Raw genomic sequence first — 20,407 nt, forward strand, 5'->3', positions numbered from 1 at the left:
ATTGCGGAACACTCGGGTTCACGAGATATGCAACTATTTCATTCCTATCTGTTTATACCTTGAGCTATGTTTGTTTGCTTTTTGTGTTGGTGATGATGTGTATACTGGAATACAATTACATACAAAACACTACTGAACAGAAAAGATGTTAATAATAATAACAAGATATATCTCAGAAACTGAACTTTACTATTGTGTCATTTGAGAAAAATACATCTTATTTAGCTTGCATTCAATCTTAACTTTGTTTCGTTTTACCGCTCCATTGACCAATCACATTCTTCATCTTGACCAGTAACGACACATGTCGCGTCATATCCGGGGTCAAACGAATAGTATACAAGATGACGCTAGAAGCCTTAATGATTTAATAGCACGCAGCCATCTTTCTTTCTTTCAGTGGTGCACATAGTCATGTCATTGAAAATGCTGCTGTAGGATAAATGATTATGCACTATGTATACTACATATTATTTTGGTCCCAAATATTTTACTGGATATTATACTCAGTCACATTTACTTCAATACATACATGGAGTAACATATTCCTTACATTGAAAACATGTTGGCACTCGGTGCATATAGGTGAATATTGTTCCCCGCTTTTTGCATGAAAACGTTCTGTTATAAAATTATTCTTAAGTAGGATTTGAAAGCAGGCCCACCCAAATGACATTTATTACACAATGATCTTCATTTCATGATTAAAGTTGCAGTTAATGTACATAACGTTGCAGGTATCAGATTTCTTCAGAAGGCTATGTGTTGCTATGAAAGGCGTTAAACAAGCAAACGACGAATAACTTAGCATAACAGCAAATCACGGTGTTTTTTTAAAGTGATAATGCGCTGAAGCGCAAACGAATTTTTACAGAGAACATTACAATAGCAAAGCAGTTGGTAGTGATGTTTTGTGTAAATTTTCACCTGGCACGCTTTTGCATTGATAGCTTCTGTAAAATAAATAAGTGAATGTTTAAGATGTTAAAGCGTTATTTGAGTTTTGCAGAAACAGCAATACCTCTGCTCCGTGATATCTTTGATAATGCAGTTAGAAAAAATATATTTTAATGTTAAAAGTGCTTTTTTCCATTAAATGTGGATTAAACATTTAGATAAATATGAGATTCAGGGGGGGGGGGGGGGGGGGGGGGTTGTAGGTCACTAACCAATAGCTGACTTTCTTTCTAACACTGACCTCCGCGTTCTAAGAGGACACTACTAATTAAGCAGTCGTATGTTTTTATGGGGGAAGTTGGTGGTGTTGGAGGTCACTAAGCAGTATTAAATTTTCTCTGTGACACTGGTCCGCCATGCGAGGGGATGTTGGTGGTGTCGGTGGACACAAATTAGTCGTAGTTTTTCTCCGCTACACTGGCCCCCGTGTTGGCGGTGTTCATTGTTAGAGTGGTCTACATGTTTGGAGATGTTGACGGACTTGGAGGATACTAAGCAAACGTATATTTTTTCTGATGCATTGGTCCTCTTGGGTTTGTGGGTGGCACAGTTTTGGAATGAGCAATCGTGACTTCTCTCCAGTATACTGGCACCCTGTGTCTAGATATGTTGGCTATATGGGAGATAACTGAATAATGGTGGTTTTTCTTCAGTATACATACTTATTACCTGATTGTATGAGGGGTAGGGAAGGGGGGGGGGGGGGGGGGGGGGGGGTAGGTGCGGAGGGACGATTGGTCACGGCGCGCAGCAATCAATTGTGAATTTGAGGTACACTGCAAACTACCCAAACTCCTCGACATTATATTAATGCGTTTTTGCTATATATTATACTCAACAGTTTACAGTTATAAATCAATGATATAGACTGTCACTAAACCACTCAAAGGCTTTCACATTTCAATTTTCTGATATAAACATATCGCTTGTTGTATAGATAAAAGATTGTCAACGTCTGGATTTGTCTGACCTCGTTTGGTCTCTGAGATAAGCTTATACCAAACATTACACACCATTATTTCCTGACAAACTGCTCGATGGCCGCTATGGCTGTACTTCTGTGTTCCATCATTCTTCTCTCGCTCGGTCATGGTAGGGTTTGTATAATGCTCCCAAGACGTATACCGTCTTTCCTGAACACTCATTGTCGTAAAACATGTGTTCTAAGTGAGAGAGGGTACTATCAAAGAGAATGCAACTGTGCCTTAGAAATATTGTCATTGCAAAATATGGATGGTGACGTTTAGCGTTACTTCGGATTATATATATGACTGATCAGTAAGTTATACAACCTGGTTATATCGAGTTAGATAAAGACATGACTAACGGAGGAGACATTGTGATTATTTAAGATGATGGATAGCATTGATTTCTTGATTTAATACGGTAACATCCTCTAACATGAAAACTTCCGAATGGAATCTTTCTCTGTTCCAATTTTGATCTGTGTTCTTGAAACAATAGTTGTGATATGTGACGCTTTTTGTTCTATATACTGTTAAGTTTTTAATATTCGTGGAGTTTTAATTAAGCTATGTTAGCGGTCATTACATATAACGCGAAAATAAAACCCAGAAAATATCTATAAAGTAATATATACGCTCAAAAGTATAGATGTGTTTAGTTGTTTACTATACTGCTTTTAAAATGATATATATAAGGATGCTATAAGCCCTACAAAATCATAATAAAGTATTTTATTGCACATTTATTTTGCTATTATTGCCTGATAATGAATAACACGTATAATACTAATATCGGCCAGTATCTCTTTCCAGTCTGTGAGTCGACATTTACTTTTGCAACGAGCTACACAGACCACATGGTCCTTCAAAAGGGCCCACGTGGTGCTCTTATTTGGGGAAAATCTTCCAAACTAGGGGACACAGTTCATGTGGCATTGAATGGCGAGGAAGTGGCCCACACTAATGTAACCCATGACAGTTATGGAGGATTCATGTGGATGGCGAAGGTGGTCATGAACACAGACAAGTACGGTCCCTACAATCTCACGGCGTGGTCAAGTCTAGGGTCGCTGACTCTACAAGACGTAATGTTTGGTGACGTGTGGGTGTGCTCTGGTCAGAGTAATATGCAGTTTCCATTAAAGTGGGTACGTTCTATATCGTTTAACAATGAGTAAATACGTAATGTAATTACACATGGTATATGTGTTTGTGTGTATTTTGCGTTAAAAAGATGTACTTAAGATATATTTAATATGACGTTGAAAATTATCTAATATATATACATCTACTTCAGAAATAGTTTCTTAGTAATTGATAATTGACTAGCATACATACTTACGAAACATTTACTATGAAATTGAAAACAGACTAATAAACACACTTAAAAAATGATTACCATAATTACCATGAAATTGAAAATTGACTAATATACATGCATAGTTGGAAATTGATTCATATGCATACTTAGGAAATATTTACTTCGAAATTGAAATTGACTCATATATTTTTATTTAAGAAATATTTTCTTTAAAATTTAGAATTGAATAATATTCCTTCTTAAGTACATGGATTTCACTTGATAAACATAATAATCTATAAAGTTAGACGGGCCACCAGCTCCTAAGGTTTTTTTTTATTACAATCGCTCAACTAAATTATAATACTTGAATATTTCCCCTTGTTTGAAACTTAGAATCAGACATATCCTAGCTAGCTACCAAAATCATAAAGCTCAATTTTATGTATGATTTTCATATTCTAGAGACAGGGAGCTAGTCTATCTATACACTTTACAAATATTAAATGTCTCATCTGATTTTTAAAATGTTGCTCTCCCTTCCAGTTGATCAATGCCACACAGGAATACGCTGACGCATCAAATTACGTCAACGTACGCGTGTTCAGGGAACGTTTGCAAAAATCTAACGTTTCACTGGAGGACTACAGGCCTTATCTCCCTTGGTCTAAGCCAAGTCAAAGTAATTTTTTGATTCATATCTATATTTGTGGAGGTGTATACTTCGGCATTAAAGCGATGGATGGTGATTAATATTTTAAGTAGGTTTGACAGTACAGGGTGGTCGGGTCGGGTCGGGTGGTTGTGCTGCACGGTTGTAATTCAATATCCTTTTAGTTATGCGGCAGGGGTCCGATTCATTCGATCGGACGTGAAAAGTTATGGTGTCGTCTGCCCAAACAAGTGAGTTTCCCCGGGATAGTTCTGTTGCCTTCCACAGTAAGACCCCTCGTGTGCTTCCATCGGGGTCAAGAAGAGTGTTTAATTTAAGTTTATATATCTTGTTTCGCAATTGATGTAAAATGAATAAAATGTACTTTTAGATTTTACAGGAAATAAACATAATGAAAGATATGAATACCCATGGGATTGTAGCTAAATATCATTTAAACAAGCTGGTTACAATTCTTTATCTGCGATACATTGAGCACGCTCCATTTGCATTGATGTCTACAATAGATATCATGTACCCAAATGTATGATCCCCTTTGCCTGGAAAAGACCTATCTTAACAACAATAGCTTATCATATCAATTCATATGTAGATTTTTTTTTAATTGTGACTATCTTTTGAGATCGCTGCGTCGCAAGGTGTATCCATGTTTGTCATTGCCATAGACTTCCTGTAGCCCTACAAAACGACGGTTTATACTTATATATGTTCCTCATTTTTCTTTCCTTAAAAATTACGTCATAATACGCTTATTAGGCAACGACCGCGTTTTTGGTCTGGTTTTTCGTTTCACCTTTGCTTATACTTATGAAATCAAAATGGTTGCGCCAATAATCTAACGTCTAACAAATAGCTCCATTGTCCGGTTGTTTGTTTTTTTAATTGAAAATGCCATTAAAATACAACTATCCTGCATTAAAGCAGGAACATACACATGCACAGACATCTTAGAACATTTACACGATAATGTATGCATAGGTTATACAAAGAGTGATTCGTTGTGTACGGTATTTCTTTCACTCGAGTGAGTTATTTTTATCCAAAATTACAAAAGCACGAGCTTGAGTGAGTTTTTTTTTCTAATTTTGGAAAAATAAATAACAAGAGTTAAAGAAATAATATATACAATAACTACGAGTCTATGTGACCCGTTTCTACCACAATAGAAAAGCTGAGGATGAATTGACCTGTTTTTGTCAACGTGTGTTCTTTTCACAATATCAGGATGTGGTGTAAGGATATGAAAAAAATGAAATGCCGTTAATTAATATACAGAAGTAGCAATTTCTGAATGTATGGAATATCACAATCAGTTAAAGGTTATAACAATTAATAAGTTCATTCTTTTCAAAATATTTAATTGTTATAAATCTATATATGTTTACAATAATAAGACAAAAACAGCCGCGAACTACTTCTTGTGCGTTATCATTTCCGGTACATCGTGATGCAACCTTCAAGTGTTAGCCAACCAAATCGTATGGAACCACGCGTCAAAGGTCAGCGTGTAAACCAATCACAACTGATGTAGAGTTTATTCCACGTTTCGTATAAACTGAATGTATTCAACAGTTGTAATGGCAATTTAATGCTTCGAGAGTTGAATACCATCCGCCTTTTGTGGTAGAAATAGAGGTTACACAACGAGTGGTTGTTGGATATGGAATTTATTTCACACGAGTAAGTTATTTTTTAAAAGTTACAAAAGACACGAGCTTTAGCGAGTGTTTTTTGCAACTTTTAAAAAATAACTTACGAGTGTGAAATAAATTCCATATCCAACAATTTCGAGTCGTGTGACCTGTTTCTGCCACAATAATATCGGCTTGAATCAAAGGGAAACGTGGCCAAGTATAATTTCGCGTGTGCAAATAAAGTGTACCGGTGACGTCCGGGACCCGGTGATGTGACGTCATTAGATTATTGATGACGTCAATAACAATTGCAGCTTGAGTCAAAGTTCACCGTGTTAGCCCATCAAAACGTGTGGTATAAACAGATTGTTAATCAACAGCTGTAATGATTAACTGATGGTTTGAGAGTTGAATAACACATGGTAATGTTGTAGAAACATAGATATTTAATAATTTAGTTATACACTCCCTTCTGCTGAGTATAAATACCAATGTTTATATAACAGGTTCACTGAACTTATTTTCTGCGGTCTGTTGGCTGTTTGGAAAACGCCTTTCGTCGCAGTTCGGATACCCTATTGGCCTGATGGAAACTAACGTTGGAGGAACAAAAATAGAGGCATGGTCCTCTCAGGACGCTTTGAACGCGTGTACGTCTACTAAGAGGTTTGTGAAATTTAAATACAAATATATTGCTAGGTATGTAGCTGAATTTTGTTAGATCATTTCCAGATATATTGTACGTATGTTTCTTCATCGTGCAGGAGCAAACCAAGACTATGCCTGCCTTATTTAACTGCATGCTATTAGAGGTGACTAATTGTAACGGTGTAGTTATTACCAATGCAATATGCTCAGGGGAAGCATCTTATACTCTTACTGCCTGCTACAGACGACTGAAATGTAATCAGTTTATTTATTTATTGATTGACATATTTGTTTATTTAGTTAGTTATTTTAGTCTGTGTTCCCTAAAAAGCCTTTGTTCAAATTGCAGCACTTAGTGACATTACGGAATGAAATAGAAAAGGAAAGTCAAATGTATCAATATTTGATAATTAATAGTTTTTTTTGTTTTTTTTTTTGCTTTGTTTAATTATCAATATTATTAATTTCCATTTAAAAACAGTACAATTATTTTGTTTTGTAATAAGTTTGTTTGATTACAAGTATGTTCATTAAATTATAAAATGGCATTTTATTCCTGTGAGAATTTGCGATTTATTTTCTTCTTGTGGACGTAAGTAAGGCACCGAGTTCGTCACTTTGGAATGGAATGGTGACTCCGATCCTGCGATATACCATATACGGTGCCATCTGGTATCAAGGTAAACTGTTTAATGTATAAATGCCATTATGATGACGTTATAACATGAATACGTCATATGTTATCAAAGTATGCTGTGTTAGTAAATATATAAAATATTAGGACGTCTGGGACCAAGGTAAACTGTCTAAGTGTATAAATTGTAAAGACATTGTGATGACGTGGTAATTGAGAGCTGTCATCTGGCATGAATATAAATAGTGTTAATGTATCAAAATGTAAAGAAATTGTGAAGAAGTGATTACAGCTGTCATCTGGTACCAAGATAATTGTGGTAATGCATAAAATGTTAAGACATTCGGATAATATGGCCCAGAAGTCATATCAATACTTCACAATAAAGTATAGGGGGATACATTTTGTGCTCGCGACAGAGTATCTATGTATCATCACACTCGTAGCTGGACGGTGGCTTTGATTAACTCAAAATATTTGGAAATATGGTTGAAACTTTTGAAAAGCTTATCATAATAAAACAAAGTTAAAATGATAAAAATAATATTAGCAAACACAACATATATAGTCCATTTCCAGGTCATGAAATATTAGTTTATTATATAAACTCCTCGAGTAAACATTTAATGACAAGGACAGTCCATATAGATTATAAGACAAAATGTGTTTAAATCTTCTCAAAGGGGAGTCAAATGCCCATAACCCGGACCTCTACGCCTGTCAGTTCCCCGCCATGATAACTGACTGGAGACACAAGTTCAGTGCCGCTTCTCTCCACACGACTTCAGCAAGTTTCCCATTTGGATTTGTTCAAGTAAGATTACAATTTATTATTTAATAAAATGCTCGTATTAAAGAGTTATTACTTATGTAGAAAATCTTCAAATCCTGGAATAAGTTTAATTACGTCGTCGTAATGGATATACTTTGAGGAAAGTGAAGTTATCGATTGTGCTGGACCAGCAGTAGGAATTACCTCCCTTGGTATAGCCTACGTCAGTACGTGATATTTAGTAGTTGTTTGTCATGAGTTATCCCCCGTAGTGTCGCTCTTCTTATTGCAGAAGAACGCCAGAAATTATAAACACGTTTTACAGCGTTACAAGACCGCAGTGCATTTGTAAGTTTTTTGGTATATTTTGCAATGTCAATACGGTATATATTGTTTGACAAATATCACATAAGTAATGTGGATCGACGTTCGATTGTCAAATTTAGACATTAATTCAGTATTGTTCGGTTAAGCGATATGTTAGTATTTTTCGAAACAGTGCAAGTCATTTCGTCCCATTTTATATGTATGGCAAAACAGTGCCTCGCTGATTACATGGAGCCTTTTACTTGTGTAACTAAAATGTAAAATTAATGTGTAGCATTACCTCCCATTGTTTGATTTACCATTAATTGTCATTTTATCGATAAATGCGTATTTTAAGTCTGTTAAGGAAAGTTACAGTCTCCTAGTCATATGATTACAGATGTCAGTATTTAGTGCTGCTGTGATTTATTTGTATACACTGTGTAGTTGTAGTTATATAATAATATAGTATGCCAGTTTGAGTTTATTACAATCTCCACATACATATATCTTCATATATATCCGAGGGTAATAAGTACTTCCCTATGTTTGTAGATTACTATTGATATTAGTGTTGTAACTGCTCACAATGTATTTTACTTAATTGTAGAGCACATGTGCAAGCCTATTTTTTGAAATGCCTTAAATCAGAAGTCAGGCTAGGTGTCACCACAGCGTAAGTTTATATATGCATGTACAAGTATAGATCTATTATAGTGTGCAGTACAGTACCTATATATTGTAATGATTCAATCTATAATTGTTAATCACATGTGTGAATAGTTAAATACTAAATTGTTATAGTGTTTATAATACTATCTATTAGAATGTTGTCTATGAGTTCAGTTCTCAGACATGATAATATGACCATTAACGATGAGGCTAATTGATATCAGAGTTAATATGTCAATAGTTATAGTAACAACAAAGTCTTTGATTGTACAATGTACCTTTAATTTTCAAGTAATTATATTGTTGATTTGTCAATATTATGATACTAGTATTCAGTATTCTAGTCAACAATGTTAGCTATATAGGAAAAACAGTATGTTTAGTATGAAATAGAATATTTGTCACTATGTTAGGACTCATAAGAGTATTTTGTTTCACATTTCAGTTCTTACGGTGTTAACTATGGTTTTAACTATAGTGTTATGTTGAATAAACAAGTTTGACGTCCGTTATCTGTCTGTCATCATTCAGCAAGAGTGAGTGGCGGATCAGTAAGAAGCTGTGACACTGACTATCCTGAAGCCAGTTGATTTAAGGTAAGAGTTTCAGCATGTCTACCGCTGAGAAAACATTAGATGAGCAGCTTACCACAGCTGATAAAAACCTGGACGAGGTTCCTACCCCAGAGAGAAAGCAGAGAGTTAGGACCCTGACACCTAAAGCTGCAGAAAACTATGGTAAACAGGTAGAGAAGTATCAGACGCTTATCAGATCAACCTGGCAAGATGTATATGAGTACATAAACAAAAGAACTGGTTCTTTTGAGGAAACCTTAGAAGCTCTCAATGAGACTAAGAGGAATTTATGCCTGATATATGGGAAATATAGATTGGCATGTAGAGATTTTACCAGTTACCTTCATGCAAATTACACAGATGAAAGTATCCGTCTCGTTTCGATCCACACTCACGAAGATGGCAAGTGTGATGAATTGGTTCAGAGCATCCTAAAGCAGTTGGACTCTAAACAAGAATTACTTGCAGAGAGGGCATCACAGCATTCAAGCAGTCACAGGTCTCACAGGTCTAAATCTAGTCGTACATCTAGTTCTAACTCCGAAGCATTGCGAGTTAGAGCTAAAGCTGAGAAGGCCAAGGCGGCTAAAGAGTTCATGAAGAAAGAAGCCATGCTGCTTAAACAACAAGCTGTGTTGGCCGAACAGGAGGCAGTTTCCAAAGCTAAGTCACAACGTCATCGACAGGAATTGGAAATAGACTTGAATATTGTGAAGGAGGAGAGAGAATGTGCAGAGGCTGAAGCCGAAGCAGTTGTGTATGAAGAGTTAAGCTCCCAGAGAGATAGCAGTGAGTCTGAGAACTTTACCTTACCTAAACGAGTTGAAAGTGCTTATGAGCGTACTAGGAGTTATGTCAACACACATCAAAGTGCTGAAAGCACTGAAGGCACTGAGAGCACTGAGTTGATAGTGGAACCAACCAACAACCCAGTTACAGTCTCACTGCCTGTACCGGTAACTACGACCAAGGATGAAGTTGTACCTTCATTAGTAAACTTCCTCATGCGCAAGGAACTCGCATCCTCAAGACTTATGAATTTCAACGACAAATCCAATTCATACCTTAGCTGGAAAACTACATTTCAGTCAGTCATGAAAGAAGCCTCCATTACACCAGGTGAAGAACTTGATCTTCTTGTGAAATGGCTGGGTCCTGTGTCATCGACATATGCTTCAAGTATAAGGAGTAGTAATGGCAGCAATCCAGCTCTCGGCAAGAAACTTTTATGGGAACGCCTTGACGAAAGGTATGGCAGTGCTGAAGCAGTAGAGGCAGCTTTACAAACAAAATTAGATAGTTTTCCTAAACTTATTGACAAGACCAAGATGTATGAACTTGCAGATGTTCTCACAGAAATCGAAGTATTGAAGGATGATCCTAAATATCACCAGATCTTGTCGCATTATGACTCTCCATTAGGTGTGAGGCCGGTATTGACAAAACTGCCGACACGTGTACAATCTAAGTGGACCGATCGAGCCTTTTCATACAAAAACACGAGACATGTTGCCTTCCCTCCTTTCGTATTTTTTGTAACCTTTATAAAGGAAATGGCCCGACTGATGAATGATCCAAGTTTCGTGTTACAAAACGAAAAGTCGACCAGAGAAGATTCCAAGAATCCTGCGAGAACCAACGTCTACAGACCAATCACAGTGAAGAAAACGGAAGTTAATTCGGGAGAAAAGGAAGTTAATGTCAAATTCTGTGCAGTTCATAACTCCACGACTCATTCCCTCAATGAGTGCAGAGAATTCAGAAGGAAACCTTTGGCGGAGAGGAAACTTTTGTTGAAAGAACATAAGATCTGTTTCAAATGTGGTGAGACTAACTCACACATGGCTAAAGAATGCAAGGCCATCATTAAATGTAAGCAATGTGGAAGCAAACAACACCCTACTGGTTTACATCAAACTAATGAGAGTGAGCGTAAGGATTTTAGCCATTCAGAAATGATTCCTCATGGCGGGGAGCAAGTTCAAAGTGTAACAACGAAGTGTACTGCAGTATGTGGACAAGGAATCGGTGGCAGATCCTGTGCTAAAACTTTACTGGTAAATGTGTTTCCGGCTGAGCAACCAGAAAAGGCCATTACAGTTTACGCAGTGATAGACGACCAAAGTAATAGGACACTGATTAGTCCAGAGCTTCTTGACCAACTAGGAGTGCAGGGCGAGGATTACTGCTACACTATTTCTTCATGTACCGGAACTGCTCAAGCTTCTGGACGCAAGGCTGACGGATTAGTCGTTAGTTCGATTGATGGATTTTCGAGTCACTTACTACCGAGTACTATAGAATGTGATGATATACCACAAGACAGATCTGAGGCAGCTACTCCAGAGGTTGTTCTACATCATAGCCACTTAAAGGAACTGAAAGACCATATTCCTAAGTTCCGATCGGATTGTCACATAGGGCTTCTGATTGGAAGAGATTTACCCGAGGCACATCAAGTTCAAAGGCAGATAGTAGGACCTAGACGAGCGCCATTTGCACAGAAGTTGAGCTTAGGATGGGTAGTTATAGGGGAAGTTTGCTTAGGCAAAGTGCATCCTCCTAGTACTGTCAAGGTAATGAAAACTGCTATAATCAACAGTAGGGGTTCTATATTCCAACCGTGTGACTTCAACCTGTATACTAAAGAGAGTTCGGAGAACGACCACATCTTTGTTAAAACGAAGGATGATGAGAAGGTCAGTCTGTCTGTTGAAGATCGTCAGTTCCTTGATGTAATGAATGAAGAGTGCCATAAAGATACAGAAGGATTTTGGACAGCACCTTTACCTTTTCGATACCCAAAGTCTAGAATGCCCAACAACAGACCTGTTGCATGGAAGAGAGCTATGATCCTGGATGCGTCTCTTAAGAAGAACCCTACAAAGCGAGAGCATTTTGTATCCTTCATGCAAAAGGTCCTTGACTCTAAAGCAGCAGAGGTAGCCCCACCTACAACTGACGAGGTATGGTACTTGCCCATATTCGGGGTGTATCATCCGAAGAAGCCCGATAAGATCAGGGGAGTATTCGATTCGTCTGCGACTTACGAAGGCATTTCTCTTAATGGAACTCTCCTGTCTGGACCTAACCTTACCAATAGTTTACTGTCAATTCTCCTTCGCTTTAGAAACGATTTGTATGCAGTGACTGCCGATGTGGAACAAATGTTTTACAGGTTTCTCGTGAAGAAAGAACACAGAGATTTCCTGCGTTTCCTATGGTACAGGAACAATGATCCTACTGAGGAACTAATAGAATATCGAATGCGAGCGCATGTATTCGGTAATAGCCCGTCACCAGCTGTTGCCACCTACGCCCTACGTAAAGCGGTTGAGGATGCCGAGAAAGATGTCAAGGATCTAGTTAACCAGGATTTTTATGTCGACGACTGTCTGCTATCTCGTCCTACCGCACAACTAGCAGCTGATGTCGTGAAACGTACCCAGTTGGTGTTGAAGACTAACGGAAACATTCGTTTGCATAAAATAACCTCAAACAACCCTGAGGTGATGAACGCCTTTCATGAAGAAGATCAGTGTCAAACATTGAAATCTTTGAACTTTGACAAGGATGCACTGCCGGTACAGCACAGTTTGGGCATGTCCTGGGACCTAAACACAGACTCTTTCAAGTTCGATATCCAGGTCAATACTAAACCGGAAACCCGTCGGGGCATGCTCTCCACTTTAAACAGCATATTTGACCCGATCGGTTTCCTATCACCAATCACAATCCATGGTCGTATTCTCTTCAGGGAGATTGCTACTGGTACCGGATGGGATGAACCTATAGCTACAGAGCAACTGGAAAAGTGGAATGTTTGGACAAGGTCTCTGGAACAACTGAAGGACATCTCCATTCAACGAATGTTCGTTCCTTTTTCCCTCAGCACATCGGACGGGGTAGAACTACATATCTACTCCGACGCCTCGGAGAAGGCGATTGCGACGGTGGCATATGTGGTTACTTTACACGATGGAATATACCATACTGGTTTTGCGGCAGGAAAGTCAAAGATAGCCCCAGTTAGAGGACACACTATACCTAGACTTGAGCTGTGCGCAGCCGTCATGGCAGTTGAACTTGCTGAATTTCTTTGCGAATCTCTCCATATATCTCTACAATCCGTGAGGTACTACAGTGACAGTAAGGTCGTTTTAGGGTATGTTAATAACAAGACACGCAGGTTCTACACATATGTTGCTAATCGCGTGGAAAGGATTTTGCGCAGCTGTCGAGCAGATCAGTGGTCATACGTCAATACTAGAGAAAATCCAGCTGATCTTGCTACTCGTTCTTCCACCAAGCCAGAGGATTTTGCAAACAGCAACTGGCTGCGAGGTCCTGAACAACTCTATAAAAACTTTGCTATAACACCAAGGGAGTTTCCATTAGTAGAGCCAGATGATGACAAGGAGCTGCGACCGGAAGTCACAGTAGCTTCCCGTAAAACTGTTTTAGAAGAAAGCTTCATTGACCGCTTACAAGATTTGTCTAACTGGCGCAAACTAGTGAATGTCATAGTCCTGATTAAGAGAGCTGCTCGTCGCTTCAAGGGAAAACTTACCCCGGACTCTCCGACTGAGAGCACAACACATCTAATCAAGGAATCTACTGCTGTTATCATTAGACTTATTCAAGAGCATGCTTACCATGAAGAAGTTTTGTGTCTAAGGGAAGGAAAACATGTGCCCATGTCAAGTCACATCAGGAATTTGGACCCTTATCTGGATGGTTCTGGTGTCTTGCGTGTAGGGGGACGTCTAGGAAAGAGCGATCTTCCTATCGAGGAAACTAATCCCATAGTTTTACCTAGTAAACATTGTCTGACAAAGTTTTTAGTCCAGCATCATCATAAAGCAGTATATCATCAAGGACGGCTTATCACGGAAGGTTCATTAAGAAACAATGGTTACTGGATAGTAGGTGCTAAAAGGTTGATCACCAGTATCATTAGTAGCTGTGTTACGTGCCGGAAACTTCGAAGGCCCCTGGAACATCAAAAGATGTCTGATCTCCCTAAGGATCGACTTGTTCCAGGGCCCCCGTTGACCTCCGTAGGTGTTGATGCCTTCGGACCTTGGTCCGTAGTCACTAGGAAGACGCGAGGTGGATCAGCAAACTCGAAGCGGTGGGGAATGCTGTTCACGTGTCTGACGACACGTGCCATACACGTGGAGGTAACAGAAGAAATGTCTAGCTCATCATTCATCAACGCTCTGCGACGGTTTGTTGCTATCAGAGGCAACGTGAAAGAAATACGTTCAGACTGTGGAACAAACTTTGTTGGAGCTGTGAACGAGTTACACATTGACAGCGTTAATGTTGGAGATGGACCTACTGCCTCTTATCTCAATGATTCTGGCATCGTGTGGAAATTCAACGCTCCACATTCCTCCCACATGGGTGGAGTGTGGGAGCGAATGATTGGGGTAGTTAGGAGAATACTTGATTCTATGTTAATGGGTGCTGCAGGCAAAAGTCTAACGCATGAGATTTTGGTGACATTCATGGCTGAGGTGTGCGCCATTGTCAACTCTCGACCAGTTGCCTCCATTTCGCATGATCCAAAATCCCCGGAAATCTTAAGCCCAGCTGTTCTTCTGAATCAGAAAGTGAATTACTATGACCCAGTTACAGCATTGAATTTCTCCGAAAGAGACATCTATAAGGGTCATTGGCGCAGAGTCCAGGCCCTCTCTGAAATGTTCTGGAAGAAATGGCGCGAAGGTTACCTTCAAACCCTACAGCCACGTAGGAAGTGGCAGGATGATCAACGAGACCTCAAGGAAGGAGATATTGTGCTTCTCAGAGATAAATCACTACCGCGCAACGATTGGGCGTTAGGAATCATTCAAACTGTGTTTAAAAGTGAATGTGACAATAGGGTTCGCAAAGCTGAAGTTCGCGTCGCAAAGGACAACAGAGTGACTGTGTTAACGCGTCCGATAACAGAAATGGTTCTTCTTCTTGAAAAGTAGACTATGGACTCTGTAAATGAAGAACTGTGTATTCTGGTTGTTTAACATTTATAATTTGTAGTAGAAAATAGTGATATTACTAATATCAGACGGGGAGTGTGCTGGACCAGCAGTAGGAATTACCTCCCTTGGTATAGCCTACGTCAGTACGTGATATTTAGTAGTTGTTTGTCATGAGTTATCCCCCGTAGTGTCGCTCTTCTTATTGCAGAAGAACGCCAGAAATTATAAACACGTTTTACAGCGTTACAAGACCGCAGTGCATTTGTAAGTTTTTTGGTATATTTTGCAATGTCAATACGGTATATATTGTTTGACAAATATCACATAAGTAATGTGGATCGACGTTCGATTGTCAAATTTAGACATTAATTCAGTATTGTTCGGTTAAGCGATATGTTAGTATTTTTCGAAACAGTGCAAGTCATTTCGTCCCATTTTATATGTATGGCAAAACAGTGCCTCGCTGATTACATGGAGCCTTTTACTTGTGTAACTAAAATGTAAAATTAATGTGTAGCATTACCTCCCATTGTTTGATTTACCATTAATTGTCATTTTATCGATAAATGCGTATTTTAAGTCTGTTAAGGAAAGTTACAGTCTCCTAGTCATATGATTACAGATGTCAGTATTTAGTGCTGCTGTGATTTATTTGTATACACTGTGTAGTTGTAGTTATATAATAATATAGTATGCCAGTTTGAGTTTATTACAATCTCCACATACATATATCTTCATATATATCCGAGGGTAATAAGTACTTCCCTATGTTTGTAGATTACTATTGATATTAGTGTTGTAACTGCTCACAATGTATTTTACTTAATTGTAGAGCACATGTGCAAGCCTATTTTTTGAAATGCCTTAAATCAGAAGTCAGGCTAGGTGTCACCACAGCGTAAGTTTATATATGCATGTACAAGTATAGATCTATTATAGTGTGCAGTACAGTACCTATATATTGTAATGATTCAATCTATAATTGTTAATCACATGTGTGAATAGTTAAATACTAAATTGTTATAGTGTTTATAATACTATCTATTAGAATGTTGTCTATGAGTTCAGTTCTCAGACATGATAATATGACCATTAACGATGAGGCTAATTGATATCAGAGTTAATATGTCAATAGTTATAGTAACAACAAAGTCTTTGATTGTACAATGTACCTTTAATTTTCAAGTAATTATATTGTTGATTTGTCAATATTATGATACTAGTATTCAGTATTCTAGTCAACAATGTTAGCTATATAGGAAAAACAGTATGTTTAGTATGAAATAGAATATTTGTCACTATGTTAGGACTCATAAGAGTATTTTGTTTCACATTTCAGTTCTTACGGTGTTAACTATGGTTTTAACTATAGTGTTATGTTGAATAAACAAGTTTGACGTCCGTTATCTGTCTGTCATCATTCAGCAAGAGTGAGTGGCGGATCATCGATGATGACTACAAAGTTGTCGCGTTCATTAAGCGATGAATTCCCATTGATATGCTATAAAACGAACAGATAGCGATCTAAGACGATTGATCTAAAATCGTTTCTTTTTTCTCTATAGGATAAATCAGTCACACATAGTTTAAATTAACAATTTAACACTGTACATTTAAGTTGATATTTGGCTATCAACAGTCAACAATTCAGCAATATTTATCTTTTCTTTCTCAAAATATTGATCTTATTTGTATGTTCTATTTTTTTACCGTTTATCAGATGTTTTTACGCGTCATATCTACCAAAGTCAAAATAAATAAATGAATGAATAAATGAATTACCTGTGTCGGTTTTCTATACGAGTTATTTCCCTTGCTGTTGTACACGCATGTACAGTAATAGTACATGCACGACTATACTTACGTATTAACTGGTTGAATGACTGTATTTGAACTGCACAAAAATAGTTATAAATTGGTACACGCACATCTTAATTTTTTTTTTAATTTTTTAATTTTTTTTTGGACAAAAAGGTTGGTTTCAGACCAAATGTACAGATAAAAAAAAAAAAGGGGGGGGGGGGGGGGGGGGGGGGGGGGGGGGGGGAAGGGGGCACAATACATAAAAAAACTTAATATCACTGTTCCGCAGGTCGGTTATTTCATTATTTATTAATTTTAAATTTTCGAAATTGATTTGGCAAAGCTTAATTGGTCTGTCATAATACATTTTATTGGAGGCAGCCTCTTTCTCACATACTACATGTATAAACTTTTTTTTTTTGGAATTTATTTTAATTTTACCAGATTTTTTACATAATCAAAAGAACATAATTAGACATATTTCTGCACATTAAATTTAAGTGCATAATCCAATTTTAACATAATTGCTCTTTCATGAAATTGCGCATGGAGTTCAAAGCAATGAAACGAGAATACGACAAGGACAGTCACTATACCTAGGTTAATGTTTTCATGACAAAGGTCGCTGAAACAAGATAAGACCAACACATCATCATTGAGAATATAGCATACTTCCAAAATAATGACGTCGATCTTACGTTAGAATCTGACACTATTTACAGCTTGCGGCTCACAGAAACGTCTCAGCCGCCACTGGTTTCCCGTTCCTGCGATGGTCTCAGACGGCTGGCTACGGCAAGGTTCCAAACGCCAAGATGCCGAATACCTTCATGGCAGTAGCTATGGATCTGCCCGACTTTGAATCTCCACGTGGAAGGTAAACGGACATTTTAAATCTATACACTTTATACGAATGGAGTCTAGATTTATAATTACTGATATCTGTTATAACAAACGCTAAATTATTAACTTTGGTCGATCATATTTCGTGTCGTAAATGTTTAGCAATGAATGTTAGTTTAATATCAATGGCGTACCCCACACTTCTTATTCAGGCAAAATGCCAGCTTTTCCATTCCTTCTATTGATTATATTAGTTATATAAATCAAAATTGAAGTGAAATGATATTAATCTCAAAAGGCATATATTGGGTATGCTCATGTAATTTAGGCAAATAAACTATAAGGTGTGATTATGACGTCATAACTTGACGTGTGCCGATGAAGAGCAAAATGAAAAACTATATTTTTTAAGCAGTTTCATTGATTTCAGTTGACCCTTGTTATTTAGCGATTCCAGAAGTCAGAAGGGACAAACAAATGTCTACATAAACATATCCTTGAAACTACTTACTTCATAACCTATTTTTAAAAGTTCAAAATTCCTTCGGGCTCAGTGAAAGTCACGTGGAATTCATCTAATGCCCCAAGCTTGTAATGTCGCCTTTTCAGAACATTGCTTCAGTAAAAAAAACATTTCTATAAATCAATCTCACGCGGCTTACAATTTATTTTTGATTATATATTTATAATACCCCAGTCGCATGAATTATTTAATATGAATTAAAATGGATGGAATTTACTAATGCAGTATTCATCCCCGATACAAACACGATGTGGCCTCCCGACTCGCACTCGCAGCTCTCGGCGTTGCGTACCATCAACCGGGGCTAGATTACGAGGGTCCATATCCTTCTGCATACCACGTGACCGGTCATTCCTTAAACATAGAGTATGACCATGGGCGATCTCCCATCACACTGACCGCCAATGCTACGCGAACAGGAGTAGGCGCCGAATTTGAGGTAAAAAAGAAAAAAGACAAAATGTAGATGTTGGTTTCTCTACGCCACCTATAACCCGACACTAAAATGTCATCTACATATTGTTTTACTTTTTGGATATGTTGTCTGCTTATCATCATATACTAGTTATAAGTATACCAACCAGAAAATAATCCTTATTTAAAATATATGTATATAAATTTGGTATAATAATAATTACATATCACGCGTATTACATTTTTTTCATTTCCTGAAAATACATCGAAGATTTAATTTTTTTTTTTTCAGAATTCTTGTGGAGAAAACTTATGTAGCTCAAATCCATGTACATACATATTTTCCTTGGTCACTTGTTCATTGTGAATTTGATCTTTGTTTTGAAGTTTGGGAATATATAGGCCGTTCAGATATGAAATACCAAACATTTATACAGCGAAAAATATCGGTTTTGTTGATTTGATATATCCCTTTTTTAAATTGCAATATCAAATCTCAAAATACATTCTTCTGATTTATAAATATTTTCCTTGTGAAACACCCATGTGACGTTTTAGTGCAGCATGTTCATACTTTTGTTATACAAGGTTTGCTGCTTGGCTCGTCAATGTGCCGCCACGCATCGGTACTGGAAATCTGTCCCAATTGTATCACATGGCGTGTCATCCGTCACGCTTGATACAACTAAATGTGGTAACGTGTCCGTGTCTGCAGTCCGGTACGCCTGGAGGGAGAGTCCGTGTGAATTCAAACAGTGTGCTGTGTACGGGAGAGACAACGACCTACCAGCTCCACCATTCTACCACAGCCTCCACTAATCACGTGTAAAATCGTGAAATAATAAAAAAAATGTCCATTACACTCCAACATGTGTAGAATCGTGAAATAATAAAAAATGTCCATTACACTCCAACATGTGTAGAATCGTGAAATAATAAAAAATGTCCATTACACTCCAACATGTGTAGAATCGTGAAATAATAAAAAATGTTCATTACACTCCAACATGTGTAGAATCGTGAAGTAATAAAAAAATGTCCATTACACTCCAACATGTGTAGAATCGTGAAATAATAAAAAATGTTCATTACACTCCAACATGTGTAGAATCGTGAAATAATAAAAAATGTCCATTACACTCCAACATGTGTAGAATCGTGAAATAATAAAAAAAATGTCCATTACACTCCAACATGTGTAGAATCGTGAAATAATAAAAAATGTTCATTACACTCCAACATATGTAAAATCGTGAAATAATAAAAAATGTTCATTACACTGCAACATGTGTAGAATCGTGAAATAATGAAAAAAATGTCCATTACACTCCAACATGTGTAAGTTCGTTAAATTTTGTGTATGTGTTCCTTTGAAAAGACAGGTAGGAAGATATTGACAAATGTAACAGTTTTATAATATAGTGTCAAGTTAGTTTTACCACAAATTATTTTAGTCTGATTTTGATATTGTGTAAAATTGTGATTACCCTAATCACCTCTAGAACAACCGGAATGTTGTTTTGAAATAAGATAAAGACCGCGTTCATACCATTCTCCACTGTAATTACCCTGGTTCTCACCTGAGAACCTGACATTACCTGAATGTGACCTTGATTTATATGGCGGGTGTCGATGAAGTGGAGGTTTGTTTTTATATAAAATTACGGTTATATTTACACATCATTTTTCACTTTAACAATA

General features: G+C 37.4%; 1 protein-coding gene and 1 long non-coding RNA gene across 2 annotated transcripts; both read left to right on the forward strand.

Moving 5' to 3' along the window:
• Positions 1-1,958: 1,958 nt before the first annotated feature.
• On the forward strand, positions 1,959-19,999 carry LOC117326743 (sialate O-acetylesterase-like). The gene is made up of 9 exons (XM_033883465.1): positions 1,959-2,049; positions 2,736-3,070; positions 3,769-3,904; positions 6,036-6,195; positions 6,775-6,857; positions 7,495-7,625; positions 17,649-17,803; positions 18,518-18,731; positions 19,295-19,999. The coding sequence occupies exons 1-9, from the start codon at positions 1,995-1,997 to the stop codon at positions 19,523-19,525; spliced, it is 1,500 nt and encodes a 499-aa protein (XP_033739356.1). The 5' UTR covers positions 1,959-1,994; the 3' UTR covers positions 19,526-19,999.
• On the forward strand, positions 7,768-9,068 carry LOC117327045. Its single transcript, XR_004532565.1, has 2 exons — positions 7,768-7,931; positions 8,500-9,068. It is a non-coding gene; the product is annotated as an uncharacterized LOC117327045 (long non-coding RNA).
• Positions 20,000-20,407: the final 408 nt, after the last annotated feature.

The sequence above is a fragment of the Pecten maximus genome, chromosome 5 (assembly GCF_902652985.1).
Source record: "Pecten maximus chromosome 5, xPecMax1.1, whole genome shotgun sequence".
Lineage (NCBI taxonomy): Eukaryota > Metazoa > Mollusca > Bivalvia > Pectinida > Pectinidae > Pecten > Pecten maximus.